We start from the raw sequence: 18,568 nt of genomic DNA on the forward strand, positions 1-18,568 counted from the left end.
GTACTATTACAATCCTCCTTCTCCCCTTTCTTTTAGAGTTCACAAGAAACGGACAGAGCAAAATGAAAAGGAAATAGGCAAAATTCAACAAATGCAAGATCATAGCATTATCCTAAAGGATCAAAATGAAGGTGATAGTCAGGTAAAAATTACAATCTCAAATTCTAAAAGCATAACACATTTTTCTCATGTATAATTTGCCTATTTTAACCTGATTTTTTTATGTTCATTTCAATAAAGGCCTCTCAGCATACTGTATACCAGTTACATTTACAACAATGGTTTATAGTACCTTTTAAAGTTATCAACATTAAATATCAATTCCATGTGGAAGAGTAATGATCTCAATATATATTTTTTTGTATTGTATTAGCCTCATGGTATATCTCTTGAAGATCATGCTTATAAAATATAATATGTAATAAAATACTGCAGTGGTGTAAATAAGTGCAAACCATATACAATGCATTGTGAACATTCACTAAATGAGTGCAAAAACATTTCTGAATATTTTAACATATTTGCTTCTTTTCAAGAAATAACATTATGGATGATTTCTCACTCATGGTCCTAAACTATTTATTTTATTAATAAAAGACCCTCTAATATCCTCCTAAAAGCCCTCTGATAAATTAAAATTTAGGAAAATTATTTTAGTAATTATTTGTGAACAAAATGACTAGTGTCTTTGTTACTATTTGATCGTGTTTTCCTGTATGGCTACTACTTCAGCATTTCAAGCCTAAACAACTTTGAATAGGAAAAATGCTCTGCTGTGATAAAGCACTTAGCGTGTCCATTATATAGGACGCAGTCCATCGTCATGTTGCAGTATTATGGTAAATTTGTACATAGAAGTAAACTAATGATAAGAAATTGGCCTGGGCACTATGCATTGCAGTAGTCTACTGATAATGGGTTATTATTGGAGATATCTACAAATCATATGGGTAAAACAGTATTTTACTTTCAACTAAAGCAGCATTCGTTTAATGTTGATTTTTTCTTTTTACTCTTCTGTAGGACTTTGAAGAACAAGTGGATAAAAAAGACAGGATTATCAAGAAACTCCAAGATCAGATCAAAGCTCTTACAAAAACTATGGAAGTTGGTAAGTGTGTTGAATACATGCTGCTTGGAATATGACAAAAGTGTACTGCGCCACTGTCTGTCTGTAAGATCCACAAAATCTCTGAAAGCCCCTTTACAATTTATAAACACATTTTACTAAATATACTTTATGACATATTTCCAATTATTCATACACGTTATATAGAAGTGTCCATGAAGCATCACATTTGCTGTCAAAAGTTCGGAGACCAGATGTTAGACATGCTGTTTACAGACAATTGTGTCTTTGGGAATAACAACTGGTAAAACAGTTGATTGTTACACAACCAGCACCCAGTGTAATTCTCTATCCTTCTCAATAAATATGTGATGTAGTCTCATCTTTTTACTTTGGGATTGACCTGTTCACAGAAACATTTTTCAACATCTTGCCTTAGCAAGCTCTCCCTATGGTCAGGAATGTTGTTGGCAAACCCTTGGTACCCGGTAAATGAGCTGATTATTGCAAGTACTACTTGCAAACATTTGGGCACATACTGAATAGGCACTCATAAACAGATCTGGCTTTTCATTGGTATGACTCTAAAAAACTATAAGGACCTAAAGAAGCAGTGTTTGATGACCACATGCACTGGCAAAAGAGCCCATCATGTGATTGCGTCCATTCATCCTTTAATATCATCCAAAACAAATATTTTGCTGCTTTGTCCATCCATTTCTCCTCCAAACCGCAGCATCACCATTCTTTATCCTCCTATCCCACCCATCAATTTTTGCCTTTTATACACCTAGATTTGGAGAAGGTTTTTTTCTCCCAATCACTGTTTAGAGGTTGCAATGACATACAAGGAAGTAAATAAGATTCCATTTCTCACCTTGAATTATAACTGAAACAGCTGTATCCTTTGTTGGAAATATGTAGTAGTAGATACATCTCATATTTAACCAATGTGCTCTACCTTAGAAAACCAAACAAGTGTACCAAGCGTTTTTAAAGACTTTTTGGGAATGCTGGAGTTTTCATCACAAGAAGAACCAAAACTTATAGCCAATCTTATTCTGGGTATGTAAATGTATGTTTTGTTTTATATGTCATAAGTAGGAGTTCTAAAGAAAGCAACCTACAGATACAAATGTTAACCTCCTCAGCCAAAAAAAAATAATTCAAATTAAAATACCAAATTGTAAAAGAAGTTGATCATATATTTGTAAATGCAGTCACCGTGCAGCTTACATTTTCACCTTACATGTTCATTAATAAGCATATCTATGGCCACCGGTACTCTATATATGATTTATAAAAGGGTATGGATATCTTATTTAATTGGCTCATTATATAAGGCATCTTATATATTAATGTATGGGATAGGTATATGTGCATATGTGCAGAGATAAGTGTTCTGTCAATAGAACCTGTTGACACACTACATTTTGTGTCCAAAGCAATATCCCTCTAGAACAGCCATTCTCAACCTCTTCAACATGGGGGAATCCTTGAAATAACTTTGAGGTCTTAGAGAACCCCTGTTAAAATATGCTCTTACATTGCTGGCAAATGGGAACAATGTCATCCTTACAGAGAGCCCAAAAGATCATTGATGTCACCTAAACTGACTTGAGAGGTCCAAATTGCTCAAAAACCCCTGCAACCCCTGGAGGAACCCTTAGAGATCCACAGAACCCTGGTTGAGAAACACTTTTCTAGAATAACGTATTTTGTACAGAATGTTGTCCTGTATACTGGTCCTAAGCGACATGGCCACATGACTTCATTTCTACTCATAATCTGATGAAAGATGTCTGATGAATATAAATGAAAAGTTCTCCTTTTTTTGTTTTGCTGTTATAAATGGTCCAGTGTAGAATTGATATATTTTATTTAAAGACATTATTTGTCATAAATAAAATCAATATTTGATAATGGTATAATACCAGTTATAGGGTTCTAGAACTTGGACTGCATGTATATATTTGTACAGTTGGTATTATCTGAATTATTTCCTCCAATAATACAGATCTGAAACCACGGGGAGTTGTAGTGAATATGATCCCAGGTCTGCCCGCTCACATCCTATTTATGTGTGTTAGATTTACCGATTACATCAATGATGCAGACAGAATTAAATCTCTCATGAATGCTTCCATTAATGGTATTAAACAAGTTATTAAGGTAAGGATAAACCTTTTCTCAGCTTACTGAGGCATGAAAGTTCACACAAAAGTCTAGGCTGTCACATTGTGCATTTACCCCCTGGAGTGCCCATAATTATATAGTTGGTGTTCTGCAATGCTGCATGCTTTTCTAGACCTCTGCACTGTTATATCATACCAGAATTACTCATCTTGGGACATTTGTCTTGTCTGCCCACAGTCCTTTCAGAATAGCCACAGAAAAATATGAGACACAAGAGGATAGGCTTCCAGTGGTAGTCCGACTACCCTGCTTAGAACATGACTTTCTATGGGGCTCATTTATCACAGCTTGTATCCCACACAAAAATTGATATATATTTATATATATATATAATATATATATATATATATATATATATATATATATACACAAATAGCACCATTGTTAATATATATCATAACACCATTATATATCTGTTCATCCCATTAGAAAGTTGCAATCCAATTTTCAGCATGATGGTCATTTCTTGCATTTAGTATTAAAAATGTTGAACACTATGTTTAATAATTTGTGAGCCTGACTGACACTTTTTAATTTCCATATAGCGTTTGCCACTTTGAAAGTGGAGAATGTCTTGGCGCAAATGGAATTGCCAATTTGCACAGATGTAAGATCAGTAATCAGCCCCAGGGGGGACAACTATTGCATTTCTAGCAATCACCAGCCCTAATGTAAACTTATAGACAATGATCACTACTTTAGTGTGGCTAAATTAGTGATCAATCACTGCACTCCACTGAAAAAAAGGTCCACGTTTTTATAAATGTGACACTGTATATGGCAGTCACAATATTACCTTAAAAGGGATGATATAAAAAGATAAATTTGTGTTTTAATAATAATAATAATAATAATAATAATATTAAAAACACATATTCACATTTTATAATATAACCACACTTCCTGTTATTTTATTACCTAAAAATTTGCTTCTAATACTACATCATTTCTTTTATATTTACATTACTTAGGAACATGCGGATGATTTTGAAATGTTATCTTTCTGGCTGTCCAACGTTCATCATTTCCTTAACTGTTTGAAGCAATACAGTGGAGAAGAGGTAGGTGTTTTTTTAAACTTACTGTTTATTCTTTATTATTTATGTTCTGAAAGCCTAAGTTTGTGAAAAGTAATGTGGCTTGAGAAGACCCTGTCTCACTCTATAGTTCAGTGGTCCTATCTCAGCCTAACTGTTACTTTCTAGACACCTGCCTATGTCACAGGGGACTTGCACGCTTCACGTCTACCTTACTTCTTTTCAGAGACTTAAATCACTTTGCACACAACAAAATCAAAGCAAATTAAATCGAACCTTTTATTCTAAAATATTTACTGCACCTCTATATTTTTAAGGAATTTTCCACAATTTGTTTTTTAAAAAAACAAAAAACAAAAAGACATCAGGTGCTAGGGAAAACGTCTTTTTTTTTTTTTTTTTTTTTTTTTTGTTTAGTTCCCCCTTAAGTGTCGGACTTTTAGAGGTTTATTGGAAAATGTTCTTTTCTTGAAGTTGTAGTACTAATAATTCTCAGTTAGATTGTGTCAAAGTCCTCATGTTTATAATTTAAAGATATAAAGATTTAAAATGCAAAAGACAACTAGCAGAAAAATGGGCTTTAAGGTGGTAACATTAGGCCCCCAGAGACAACCTTTTGGTTGACCCTATGTGGCCCCCAGGGCCCATGCAGCAAGTAGTCTATGTTCCTCTGTTACCCTGTAACAGTTATCTCTCTCATGCCATGTATCTCCACTCCGTGATTGTCTCCCTAAGCAAGTCCCCAGACCCCAAAAACTCCTGCAGAACTTGTAGCATGTCTGATAGTAGTTGACCGCCATCCCTTGTTGCATGTCTCCAGTCTTTGACAGCATTCTGAAAAAATACATTCTCTGAATAATATGTGTGGCCTTTTAGTGATGTCAGGGGTTGCACTTCAAGATCCTTATATCGAAAGAGTTGATTACCACTGCTTAAAGTCTACTAAATATAGATTCAATTGGATACACAAATGTTGGTGGGAGCAGTGCCAAAGTGTTTCTATGAATAGAATGTAACACTGCTGAGATTAAAGCTTCCAAATTCCCAAACACTGACATATCACTATCTTGTCTGCTCTCATTCTCTAATCTCTGTTAATAACCATAATGTTCTTCAATTTTTCCAGGAGTTTATGAAGTACAATATTCCCCTTCAGAATAAAAACTGTCTGAAGAATTTTGATCTATCAGAATATAGGCAGATTATCAGTGATCTGGCTATCCGTATCTATCATCAGTTTATTACAGTGATGGAGAACAATCTACAGCCAATGATCGGTAAGGCAACACTGTAAAAGTGTATATCAATTGAGATGTCAACCATTGGGGTCAATGCTCCCTATAAATGTGTTTTAGTGCAGTAACACATAACAACTAATAAAATGTCACTGTACCAATCCTTGACCAAAGAGACTATAAGATGTACTGTATTTAAGATATGATCCTACGGGTTGTTCTACTTACATCTGAAAAATTGTGTGACAAGATAGCCAACCTTTGGATGCATGTAGGTATGAAACCATTGTTGGCATAATTTTATTACATCAATAGACTTGGACTTCCCGAAATAGAATTAGAGCCCCATGCAGAGCCTGCTCGTGGGGACCTAAGCTACATACACACATTACATAATTGTATTTCAAAACAAAGGATCTTCAATGAACTATTGTTCACAGAGAACAACGCATTAACTCACTATTTTTTCAGAGTTGTCATATTGCAGTACTGTTTGCAGATGTGATTGCTTAACGATGATACAATTAAATGCTATGAATTTATGGGTATGTACAAGGTTGTGTGTCATTTGTTATGTAACAACATCTTTACACACCGTAGAGGGTGTCAAAAAGTTGCTAAAAAGCATCCATCAGGATAGATGATTCATTGAACCAATAAATCATTGTAGATTATCAACTTTGAAGTCAACGGATGCTTTATTAACAAATGATTATCTAACGATATATCAGTAGTTATTTATTTCAAACAATAATTACCTAGCATGTGAATGTAGCTTTATAAAGGTATCTGCAATACAAGAGAAAAATGTGGAGTCCCTCAGATTGCTCACTAAGGCCACTGGATGGCATCATTTAGGCTTATTATTGCTGAAGCAGCTGAACCCCTTGGAAATTAGTAGATACAGGGGTGTCAATGCAAATCTCATCAGGCTTGCCTCAGCTACAATGACTATTAATTGTAATAATACCATAGATTTGTACAATGAAATGCTTTCTGGTGATGTATTATTGCAGTGCCCGGCATGTTGGAATATGAAAGCCTTCACGGAATATCGGTTGCAAAACCCACAGGATTCCGCAAGCGCTCATCTAGCATTGATGACACAGATGCATATACCATGACATCCATTCTCCAGCAGCTGAGTTATTTTTATACCACCATGTGTCAGCATGGCATGGACCCTGAACTTCAGAAACAAGTTGTGAAGCAACTGTTTTTCCTGATTTCCACTGTCACATTAAATAGTCTTTTCCTTCGCAAGGACATGTGCTCTTGTAGAAAAGGAATGCAGATAAGGTATATTATAAATATATTATGAATGCACCTAAAATTATATCTAGAAAAGTCTTTTCAAAAAAGTCCCCAAAGTGTGTTTAGTTTTCCAAGTCACAGTTTAAAGGTCACACTGAAAAAGTAGAATTTTACAATCTCAAATCATTCTTTTGTGGCGCCAGTTTGGCAGGCACTGCAGAACACTTTTGGTGCTGAATTTTTGAATTTGGAGTTAGATAACATTGGCAGAGAGAATGGGTTAGGGGTATATGTTTAGTGTTAAGGCATAAATAGTAGGCCTGGGTCACATTTTACCTTTTGAGTGAAATTTAAAGTTACATGGGTAAATATAGAGTTTTGACTTAGAACATCCTACCATCAAATGCAGCAGAGATGCTGGTAGAGAGACTTAATAATTAATAAATAGGGAGATGGTTGGTAGTGTGCGGTTTTGCATTCCACTATGGAAACTCCCTTTCACTTCCTATCCTAAGGATACAACATGAAAAAGAGAATTCATATAATGCAAGCCTGTTGTTCATCTGTAGATGCAATATAAGTTACTTGGAAGAATGGCTGCAGGGAAAGAATCTACAAGGAAGTACAGCCAAGGAGACTCTGGAGCCCCTTTCCCAGGCTGCGTGGTTACTGCAGGTGAAAAAGATCAAAGATGAAGATGCCAAAGAAATATGTGAGCGATGTACAGCCCTTTCCCCTATGCAGGTATGGTTTATACAGTTGTATCCTTATTATGCATTTGTATGTTTTAATATGGTTGAATAAAATCAATGCTTCTGTATTTTTAGAATGTTTGGAGTACTTTATTTATAATTTATTTATGTATTCTTGTCTACTTGGATAGGCTCTGAGAGGCTTTGCGTGTAATTTTAAACTATGAATAATGTTGTTATTAGGTTGTCAAGATCCTAAACTCTTACACTCCAATTGATGACTTTGAGAAACGTGTGACACCTTCGTTTGTACGCAAAGTTCAGGTGAGACTGATTGTGTAATATTCTGGGGCAGGTTGGCAAGTTTAGTGGACACTAAAGACTTCTAAAACTCAAGTAGGTTAGGCAAATCATTGAGAGAAACAGACGTTATGGGCTTAATTTCATTACGGTAACTTACAGGTCTTTAAAATATTCTCTTATAGTAAAAGATCTTTAATGTTCACTATATATCCCAATAAATAATTCAATATCACATAAGAGCATATACAAATGTTGTGAAGATTTGAAAAGAAGCATTATTTGTATGAACCAATCAGATTGAGTCATTTTATTGTGAGGAAATGTATACAGACATCTTAATAAAGTGACAAGCAGTTTTTTTTATTTGTGGCAGTGATTTGCTTAACTCCTATTCTTTTTAGTGATATTTATGTACAAAGGTCATCAGAAGATGCTTACTTTGTCTTTTTTAACAGGGGACTTATTTTTGTCACCTATCTTGTGTTAATGAAGCAAACACTGGTGTAACCACTGGTGTGTGACATGCAAAGCAGTATAAAACTGTCCTCTCAGTTCTGGGTAGTAGCCCACACTTTATTCATTGATGTGTTAAAATCAGTTAAGGTGAACAGGTGTAAGAAGAAATAATCCATGCCTCCTTATTTTACACGTGTCTACACAATCATGAACAGTGATTTGTGTTGTGTGTTATTATTTAAAATCATCTTTGCCCAAATGAAGCTGTAACTATGACAGATGCTACCATTAATGCATATAGAACTACGTACGTATCTGTTGCAGCATCTTTGCTTACCAGTAAGCAGTTTTTCTGTATTTTAGCACAATTGTTTTCAGATAGGGGCTTAGACTTCACAAGGCCCTCTGCTTACATTTAGAAGATAGTGAGCTGAGAACTTGCTGATTGAGTGATGACAATACAACACTCTTCTTGACTTAGCTAACAATGTTAGGGGAAAGTCAAGTTATTGAGAAGGATCATGATAAACATCTACTCTCCATCTTCCATTATTTTCCCATCTCAGCTATTTATTATTAATATTATTATTAATAATAAACAAGATTTATAAAGTGCCAACATATTACGCAGCACTTTTACCTGGCCTGCTATTAACAACTTTCCATTTTCTTGTCTTTACTGCAACAGCTATCACTATCAATTCTTTCAAGTTTTCCTGCAACCACTGTTACATCCCGATTTTGTCCAAACCACTGTCCTCTCTTGGTCTACATGTTCAACTGCTGTCTCTATCATATTGCAATATTGCATATTGCTGTCTCTGTCACTGCAATATTTTCAATCAATTACATGATCAATGTAACAAAGAAGATGGGGCAGTTGAACATGCAGACCAAGAACATAGATGAAAACATAGAATTAATTAAAAATCACTCCAAGTAATTGAACTTAAGATCAGATTTATGATCATTTTTTAGGCAGAATATTGATTGAAAATTGGCCAAGCATAGTTTTTTTTTTTTTTCGTTTGTCATCCATCGTATTGTAATCAAACCTCCATCCATCGTATTGTACCTCTACACCCCCCCCCCCCCCCCATGATAAGTTTTCCTCTTACTTCCCCTTTACCCACTTTTCCAATATCAGCTCTCTTTCTGCCCCCTTTTACTCCCACCCTTTGTAACATCTGGCAGAACTGTGTTCTAAATCTTTTTTTCTTCACTCATGAGCGACAATTTTTATTAATATTATTAATATTATTGGTATTAATAAAAAGAATTTAAATGGCACCAACACAGTTTGCAATCCTGTACAATTAATAAGAGTTGCAAAAAACTGACAGATGCAGACAGTGATACAGAAGGAGGGGACCCTGTCCAGAAGAGCTTACAAATCTAAGAGGTGGGGAAGTAGCCCAAAATTGGAAGGGGTATACGTAATGGTGGGCAAGTAGGGTTTACGAGACAGAAGAAGACAGGTAGGCATGTTTGAAAAGATGGGTATTGAGTGCTTTTTTAAATGAGCAGAAAGTAGGATCAATCTAATTAGGATTAGAAGACCATTCCAGAGAGTTGGGGCAGCACTGGAAAAGTCTTAGAGCCATGCGTGTGATGAGGTTTTGAGTGATGAAAGTATTAATAGGTCATCGAAGGTGTGAGCAGCTAGGGCTGTCGTTTTCCATTAGGTCAGAAAGGTAAGTGGGACAGGATCTGTGAAGGGATTTGAAGGCAAAGCACAGGAGCTTGAATTTGATTCTAAGGTAAAATGGAAGCCGATGAAGGGAACTACAGTGAGAGGCAGCAGAAGAGGAGCGGTGGGAAGGATGGGTAATCTGCTCCCATTTGGCCGCTTCTCCCCAAAGTTTTTAAACAGTTGACAAACACCAGTTCTTGCTTCCTTTTTTTCCAGTGACGTTTACTCTTTCTGCTACCTAAATCAGTATAAAAAATTCATTTACCCCTTTATATGGTCCAGAAATGTCTTCAAGTCTACTAAAGTCTTCTTACCTCTTCTTCACTCCCAAGTGACCATCTCATATCATCTCACATGATCCTTATCTGTTCTGATTGCAGTGTAGAGTGTCTCACATCAGGGAATTACACTGCTAACAACTATTAATAGAATAAGAATATAAAGAACATAAGGACATTTGATATGGGGGATCTTTGTGGGGAATTACTGGTATAACCGGTGCCAACTTTACATACAAAATTGAAGAAAAAACTATCATGGGGCACGAAAAATACATAAAATATGGTCAGTGTTATAGTGGCACAATATTTACTAAAGGCATCCTGAAGTATAATGAATTTGTTTATTCATATTTATAATCAATACAGAAGTGATGACACATATTGTATTTCATTCCCGTCTACACTAAATATTTCTAGCAGGGACTTTTATAATTATATAATTATGAGAAGTTCTCACTTTTTTCAGAGATTGTTTCTGATTATTTGAACTGCTTTATAAATGATTTCTTAATACAGGGTGTATTGTTTGTTTGTGCAAAGTAGTTACTTGACATGTAATTTTAATGATCTGTTTAATATTTCAGTCCATGCTTAGCAGTCGTGAAGATGGTACCCAGTTAATGGTGGACAGCAAATATCTTTTCCAAGTTACATTTCCTTTCAGCCCATCTCCGCATGCTCTGGAAATGATCCAAATTCCCAGCAGCCTGAAACTCGGCTTTCTAAAGAGGATCTAGGGGCTACAAAGACTGCATTTCCTTCATCCACAGACATAAAGGACTCGGAGCAATGTGTGGATCTACCATTCTTTATTTGGGAGTATTGATTGCTTATGGCGGGATGACCCCCACATACTTGTCTTTTTAATTGATTGTTTGCAACAAACTATAATATTTTTTTAATGAAGGAGAAGATGTTTGAAGAAGAAATTTAACATTTCATACTGAAAAATGTCATAACACATTTTTTTCAAATCCCAGGGCAACAGAAAATGCTCTTTATTACCTTGCGTTTTTCTGCTGTGCATCAGCTGCTGTCCGTTACAGAGTTTACAGTGTATATGTTTTATAAATGGACATGTTTTATGAACTGAACATAAAGTGATACATTTCAAGTTGGGTGTCTTTGTGTGATTTATTCTGTGTGCAGGCCAATCTTTTTAGAGAATATCATCCATGCTAAACAAAACTCCCTGTTCAAGCTGTACTATAGATAAAAAAATAAATACAATGCTACAGATCACATTAACTTGTCACACATCTTAATAGATATGGCTACTTATCATACTTTTTATGGTTTTATTACTTTTACAGATTTAGTATGCATTATTTGTGTATTTAGTGTAGTTTGGTTTTATTTATCATTCTAAATCAGTGTTTCTTGACCTTGATTACATGGAGGAACCCTTGAAATAACTTTCAGGTCAACTTTTTACTACGTCCACAACTCACAGTACATAAACTGACCCGAGAGGTACAATTTGCTCATTGCTCAAAGAACCCCTAACAACCTCTGGAGGAACGCTGGTTGAGAAAAACTGTTCTAGATAATTAAAAACAGAATGTTACTTTACATTTTTATTAACAAATGCTGATGTTTTATAGTGACAATTGTTTATTGCATGGTTACTGATATGTTTAGGGTATGTTTTCAAATACTTTTAATTGTTTTTTTCAGTGTAGTTTCTTTATTTTTGAGTATGTTATACTATACAATGTCCTCTATTCAGCTTGGTCTATTGACTATGTTGCCAGACTATCTATTGCGACAAATATTGTTGCATAAGATTAGGTGAGCATATATGCATATCATATACAATATAATTCTTTTTGGATGTATACATCCAAAAGCCCCAAGTATTTGATGTCAGACATAGAGTTCCTCCTCCTCCAACTGTCATATAGAATGTTATGTGGGGAGATGAATGAAGGGGTGTAGGAACTGGACCAGCACATACAGCAGCTAGTCACTCTCCAAACAAAAAAGGGCTAGGTATATGACATGCAAAGGAACTGACACTTTCTGAAGTTGTCAAATTTTTCTTTTTTTTAATTACCCTCTTTTATCGTTTGTTCTGCTTGGTTTACCAATAAATGTCTTTAACTTTAGAAAACACATCTGTTTCAAAAAAACACTTGCTGCCCCTCATAACAATTATTCTACTAGTGGTCTTCAAACTAAAGTGGTTACCGTATATACCCGAGTATAAGCTGACTTTTTCACCCCTATGGTCCAGTCAGGTGCATCCTAGAGGGTCCCTCCAGAAAAGCACCCTCTGCCAGCCGATTCCTGCTTATGCCCCAGCAAACCCTCTTACCCAATCCACCGCGTCCTCCATTGTCCTTCGCGTCTTCTACCTTCCTCCGGCCGTTTTCTGCACCAGATGAGTCACCGGGAGCTCTTGGTGACGTCGGTGCGTGCAGAAGTTACATTCGGGTCGGGGCAGGGAATTCAAATCTATTTGTATTGCATTCAAAACAAAATAACTGTATTGAATGCAATACAGTGGATTTATATGTGTAAAAGCAGTACATTGTTTGTTTTTCATGAACATTTATTTTACAGTATAATATAATATGAGTATAATAAGTATAATGAGTATATATATATATATATATATATATATATATATATATAATTTATTAAATGTATTATTTTGACATGATTTTGTGTTTCAAACTTTATTATACTCATACTATTATATTATACTGTAAATTAAATTTTCAGTAAATAAAAAGAATGTACTGCTTTTAGACATATAAAACCATACAGAAATGAACCACCCAGGAGGTTAATGGTCAATCCAGCCTAATCTTGACCGGCAGGGGTCGGCAACCCGAAGCCCTGGAGCTGCATACGGCTCTTGAGCCTCCTTGCTGTGGCTGACTTCTCTATTTACTGCAGCAGGCCTTAACACGCTGGCCGCCGAGGTAAGGGGACACTCCAGGGGCTATCCTGGTGGGGCGCAGAGCCATCAGTGAGGGACTCGAGAGACTCCCGTGTCCCACGTGTTCCCAGGTGCTTACACATGGGACAGGGGCTAGATTCAAAAGCAGTAACAGATAGCCAGGAAAAAAGAAGTAAAGTAAGTTTAAAAAAGTAAGTTTAAAAGTTATATCAACTAATGATGCGTAACTTATCAGATGATTAATATATGATTAGTAACTAATCATATATTAATGATTAGTTACTAATCATATTTTAATCATCTGATAAATTATTATTACTACACAGTATATAGTGCCATCATATTACGCAGCGTTGTACAAAGTCGATAGTCGTGTCACTAACTGTTCCTCAAAGGGGTCCACAATCTAATGTCCCTACCATAGTGATATGTCAATAATGTAGTCTAAGGTAATTTTTTTCGGGGAAGCCAATTAACCTAAAAAAATAAAGAAGTGAACCATACTTATAGAAGTGAAACTTGCCGGTAGCTGCAGCATTTCCCACCCTCGGTTTATTCTCCAGTTATTCAATTTTTCCTGTTTTCCAAGGTAAAAATAGGTACCTCGGCTTATACTCAGATCGACTTGAGTATATACTGTATTTGTTTTCTGTACATACAATAGAGTTTGAGTTTGTTCTCTGGAATTAAAAATTTACATTAAAGTTATATTCAAAGGCAGAAAATGTTGACTATGGATGATACACAAGCAAACATATCATTGGCCTTTTGGGGAAGGAAGAAGTGTCTGGCAAAGTGCTCTCCTGTTTTGGAGATCCATAATAATTACCTAAAAATGCTTTTTTCGGCATCTAATTTAATATTAGAAAAATAAATTTTATGCTAGGTGCATGTAGAATGTAATTCTGAGCCATTTGGCGTGTTGGAATTGCTGATTATTTTCTACAGAAGTTTGTTGAGAACCTTGGTGTTGCTTGTTAACTTTTTAATAAGGTGGGTCAGACAATGTGAAGAAGAATGTTGCTTTAAGTCAGATATCTGTCTTTTTCTGGCCCGTCATAGTTGGCCTTAACATTACAGCATTCACAATAATTAAAGTAAAACTCCAGCCAATGTTTAAGATTTATTTTGGTATGGCTCTGATTAGGGCAAAGAGAAAGATCTGCAGGTTCATTTTGAAAATGAACTCTTGCTTTTTTTTAAGTTGTTGTGACCACTTTCCTGTTCCTATGGTAAAAAACCCCTGGCCTACTGCCTATACCTAAATATAACAGAACTCCTCTGCAGTTTAGCAAAATACAGATACTAATTTAGTAAAAAATGGTACTTTCCTATTTTCCTTTTGCATTTTAAATATCCAAGGGCTGCACAAAGGACAAAGGGACATGGGAAATGAGGAGGCATGATCTGTTATTATGGGTGGTTAATTATGTGTTTATTTATTTCTCTCTGTGTAGCTAATCACTATGCATTGTTACTGCAATTAGATTGTAAGTGAAAATATAAATTCCAACCCATAGCAATTTTCATCCAACTGTGGTGTCCTTATTTTACTAAGCCTGGATTTTCTCAACAAATCATCCTCTTTGTGTGTAAACCCTTGGATTTATATTTCTTTTTTATCATTTTTTTATTGCTGTGCAGCATCAGCACATATAATTGTTTTCAGATGGGAACTTCTATGATTCCCTATAGATGTTCCTGAAATTCATCAAAATTTAGTCAGAGTGGATTTTACTTGTGGATTTTACAAAAGGCACACAGCAAAATTCATATAACATCAGCTATATAAGGTCTTTTTTGTTAGTCAATTTTAAACTATATGAAAATACTCAGCATCTTACGTCAGGTTTTCATGTCAATTTAATGCCCATCAAACAACAAGCTCAAGCTAAATTTTTTTAAACTGAAATGGTTGATTCATACAATATTCACAAAAAAAACAGGAAAATATCCAATATCTACTGTGCTAATGCTAACTCACAATGCTCTTTAAGTCAAATAAAGGATTGTATAAATGTTACCAAAAAGAATGCGATGCAACAGTTTAACATTTGTAACATTTTTGAAATAAAACTAATTGAAAGCTACTTTTCTTTTGAATGAGGATTGTATGGGGGAAAATGTAGGGTGTTTGTAGGGTTTCAATATTTCAAAGGGTTTGTAGGGGTCATATCTACATTTGATCATTCTTGGATTAAATAAAAATCAGTTATCTGTGAATATGTCTAAGTCTTTCACATCAGGAGACTTCTTTCCGTGTAAACAGCTTCAGCTCTACTTTTTCCAGTCAGCCTTAAATTTAGCATATTTGCATATCATGCTTTAATTACACTATAATATGCATTTCAGTTGAAGGCCGCAGTTCTGGACTGCTTGACATTGTCTTAATTGATTGACTAAGAAGTTTTAATACACTGCTAAGTAGATTAGCAGCCTAAGGTCTGTTGGTTTTTATACAGACAGCAAAATTCTCCTTTGTTCTACCATCCATCTCCCACGCTGTAAGTATTTATTTCTTATATTTCCAATCTACAAACGTGGTCCTACGTACTTAGACATATTTATTTATTCATTTTCTTCATGTGATTCTAAATGTATAGTAAATACGTTCTTGGGAATACTGATGATGATACAAAATAGATTAGAATAAAAACTCTCATTGCAGTAATTGTTTGTATTATGGATATCAAATAAGTAGCATCCACTTATTCCTGCATTAGAATCACTTGTTGCTTTTGGTATTTATTTGGTAGATGGTGTGACGAATCATCACTACAGATTACCTGTTATAACATATAGCACTTAGTGATATTTGTATCATTTCTGTAATGTCCAAGTGTAGGCATAAGACATCTGTGACTTGGGCACAGCTTTATAAAGGCATCTTTTATGAAGACAGATTGAAATTTAGTGTTTGTGTTTAGTGGCAAATCTAGAAATCTTTGCATTTAGTACAATATAAATTGTAGAAGAGTCAGTATAAAATGTGAAAGATGCATTAAAATTGCTTTAGGGTTTGACCTATGGGATAAGCTAACTTTGCACAATAACAGCCTTTTACTCATGTTTTCACTCAAGATTCATATATTTGTTTGGCAATCTATTTCTTCTCCTATTGTAAAGCTATGCACAAGTCACAGATGCCATATGCATTCTCCACTTTGACAGTAATGAAATGATACAAATACAAAGGATTCACCTAGAAAAACAAGTAAAATAGTGTGTGAATCTTAAAAATATTGATGATTAGATCCTAAGCATTTTGTTATTGATTATTACAACTGATATGATATACCTAGCCTATTCAAAGCCTATTCAAAAGCTTTTTAAAGTTCTAACCTTCTCCATATGTCAGTCAATGTCAGTTATCCTCATAAAGAACTTACAGCTGTGACCATCTCAGGAGAAAATTGAGCATCTATACAGCTGGCCCTGACATTGAGTTATCTGCTGCAATGGATCACTAAACAATAGACACCAATGATTGCTGCTGCAGTTTTTGTCATCTTCTTTCCGTCTCCATAGAACAGAATGGTGCTGACTATAAAGTGTTTGTTCATTCTACTGTCACTGGAAACAATCACTAATGATTGTTTCCAGCATCGCTTATTAAACATCCGTATGGGTTTTATGGGCGGATGGTAGAAATATGTTTGTGAATGTTATTTGTGTCAAACTCATGTCATTCAATTCTAGAACTTGGCGAGTAGAGAGTTCCCTAGGGGAGGCAAAGGTAAACATGTGATGTCTCTGCATCAGTGTGATCTTTATACAATATAATTTACATTTACCAAAATTTGAGAAAAGCTTAAATGGACCTTGTTGAAATCAATTATTATGAATTATTATTATTATTCCTATTATTATTATATTTAAAAAAGAATTTATATAGCACCAACATATTATGCAGCACTGTACATTAAATAAGGGTTGCAAATACTGATACAGACAGTGACACAGGAGGAGGAGAGGAAACTGCCCCTAAGAGCTTACAATCTTGGAAGTATAGGAATACATGCATTTCTGCCCTTTGATGGTGGGTCCTAGCAAGATCAAAATTTTCAGAGGGGTATCTGCCCATCTACAGGCAGCATTAAAGCGCTTTTACTTTTTCTAGCTCTTGCTCTGCAATTGGGGCACTCATCTCTCCGAGGTTGTGCATAGGTCTTCACAATGATGGACCACTGCATGTCTGTGACAGCAGCATAGATCACCTTAGAGAGAAGGCTGTGTGGGACCTGTGGCAAGAGAAGCTACAAAAAAATAAGTTTTAGGTAAAAAAAAAAAAAACCCTTGCAATACAGGGGTATCCCCACTACAGCACTTTATTTTAATAGATTTGTATTTACAGTTTTCTCTTAGTTTCCCTGCAAAGTCACATGAATACCTGTTGCTCCAGTGCTGAACAGCATTGCCACCCTCATGTAAGCACAACATGCTTGTACTACCAGGAATGAAATGAACATGATAGAAGAAAAGAAGAGAGGAGGTTTTTGTTTTGGCTTAATAGTGCTATTATATTTTTGCTTTACAACATAGATATACGGCAATAAATACTTTTTCCAAAGCCCATTAAAAATATCATGGGATGTGGACTTTCAAACTACACAATCGACTTCTCTATATTGTATAGTATAAAAGTCTTGTAACCCGACACGTTTCTCCTTTTGGCTTCCTCAGGGGTAAAAGGAAGACGTAGTCACACTGAATATTTATAGAAATATTTCTTACATTTGGTACATGGATTCACATAATAGTATAAACAATAATATTCAAAAAGCATTTTTGTCTCTTGGTTTGTGTGTTGGATGTAACCCTATCTGTTGTTGGTGTGCTGTAATGAATAAATGTGTAATGGTGTTAAGGAATGCAAATAAAAATGTCTGGGAGGGGAATGCATGAAACACACATTATGGAGGAATTGACTTATTCAGGGAGGTGAAGGAAGTTTTTTTTTACTTTGTGGCCTTTGCCTAATATTGTAACTTGATATGGGACCTACTTATGTTATTACACAGAAACCTTAAAATAATTGAATTAGTCTTTTGGTAGATCAAAAGTAGATTGTACAATTAAATACTAACGTGTGTTCAGCTAAAGGTTGTGCACACACACTAGATGATTGTTATCCAAGACTAACTAACTATTGTCTTGAGCAAAAATCTAGTGTGTGTACAGCTGTCCCCCAACATCCCTCTCTGTTCCACCTGGTAGGTCAATGAATGACAGCTTTACTTTCCAATGGGGGAGGATGCAGCAGGGTGCCACTTGTTCCACTTCCTTCCCTCCCCAGCAAACAGAACAGAGCTGTGTGTACAGCGCTCATTCGTTTTCCTGCAACTGGAAAAGATCATTTGCAGCAACAGAAATCCAAAATGTGTATATAGCCTAAGGCTGTGCAACCAGGATGACACTTTCCAGTTCTTACTTAGACGGAGCAA

At 35.4% G+C, this 18,568-nt stretch overlaps 2 protein-coding genes across 3 annotated transcripts in view; both read left to right on the top strand.

Annotated features, from left to right (window-relative positions):
• The window catches only part of MYO5C (myosin VC), a 66,572-nt gene extending 55,242 nt beyond the window's left edge, over positions 1-11,330 (top strand). For both annotated transcript variants that reach the window (XM_072402373.1, XM_072402374.1), the window contains 10 exons: positions 37-142; positions 1,024-1,111; positions 2,036-2,134; positions 3,087-3,241; positions 4,237-4,326; positions 5,429-5,579; positions 6,554-6,836; positions 7,361-7,535; positions 7,727-7,807; positions 10,801-11,330. In XM_072402373.1, coding sequence (XP_072258474.1) covers positions 37-142; positions 1,024-1,111; positions 2,036-2,134; positions 3,087-3,241; positions 4,237-4,326; positions 5,429-5,579; positions 6,554-6,836; positions 7,361-7,535; positions 7,727-7,807; positions 10,801-10,953 — 1,381 coding nt within the window. In that variant the 3' untranslated portion in view covers positions 10,954-11,330. The remainder of the gene's footprint in view (positions 1-36; positions 143-1,023; positions 1,112-2,035; positions 2,135-3,086; positions 3,242-4,236; positions 4,327-5,428; positions 5,580-6,553; positions 6,837-7,360; positions 7,536-7,726; positions 7,808-10,800) is intronic.
• Positions 11,331-15,554: 4,224 nt separating this feature from the next.
• GNB5 (G protein subunit beta 5) overlaps positions 15,555-18,568 on the top strand; it is a 39,984-nt gene continuing 36,970 nt past the window's right edge. The window contains exon 1 of the mRNA XM_072402375.1: positions 15,555-15,628. The gene's annotated coding sequence lies outside the window, so the exon portion shown is untranslated. The remainder of the gene's footprint in view (positions 15,629-18,568) is intronic.

Source organism: Pyxicephalus adspersus, chromosome 2, assembly GCF_032062135.1.
Source record: "Pyxicephalus adspersus chromosome 2, UCB_Pads_2.0, whole genome shotgun sequence".
Classification (NCBI taxonomy): domain Eukaryota; kingdom Metazoa; phylum Chordata; class Amphibia; order Anura; family Pyxicephalidae; genus Pyxicephalus; species Pyxicephalus adspersus.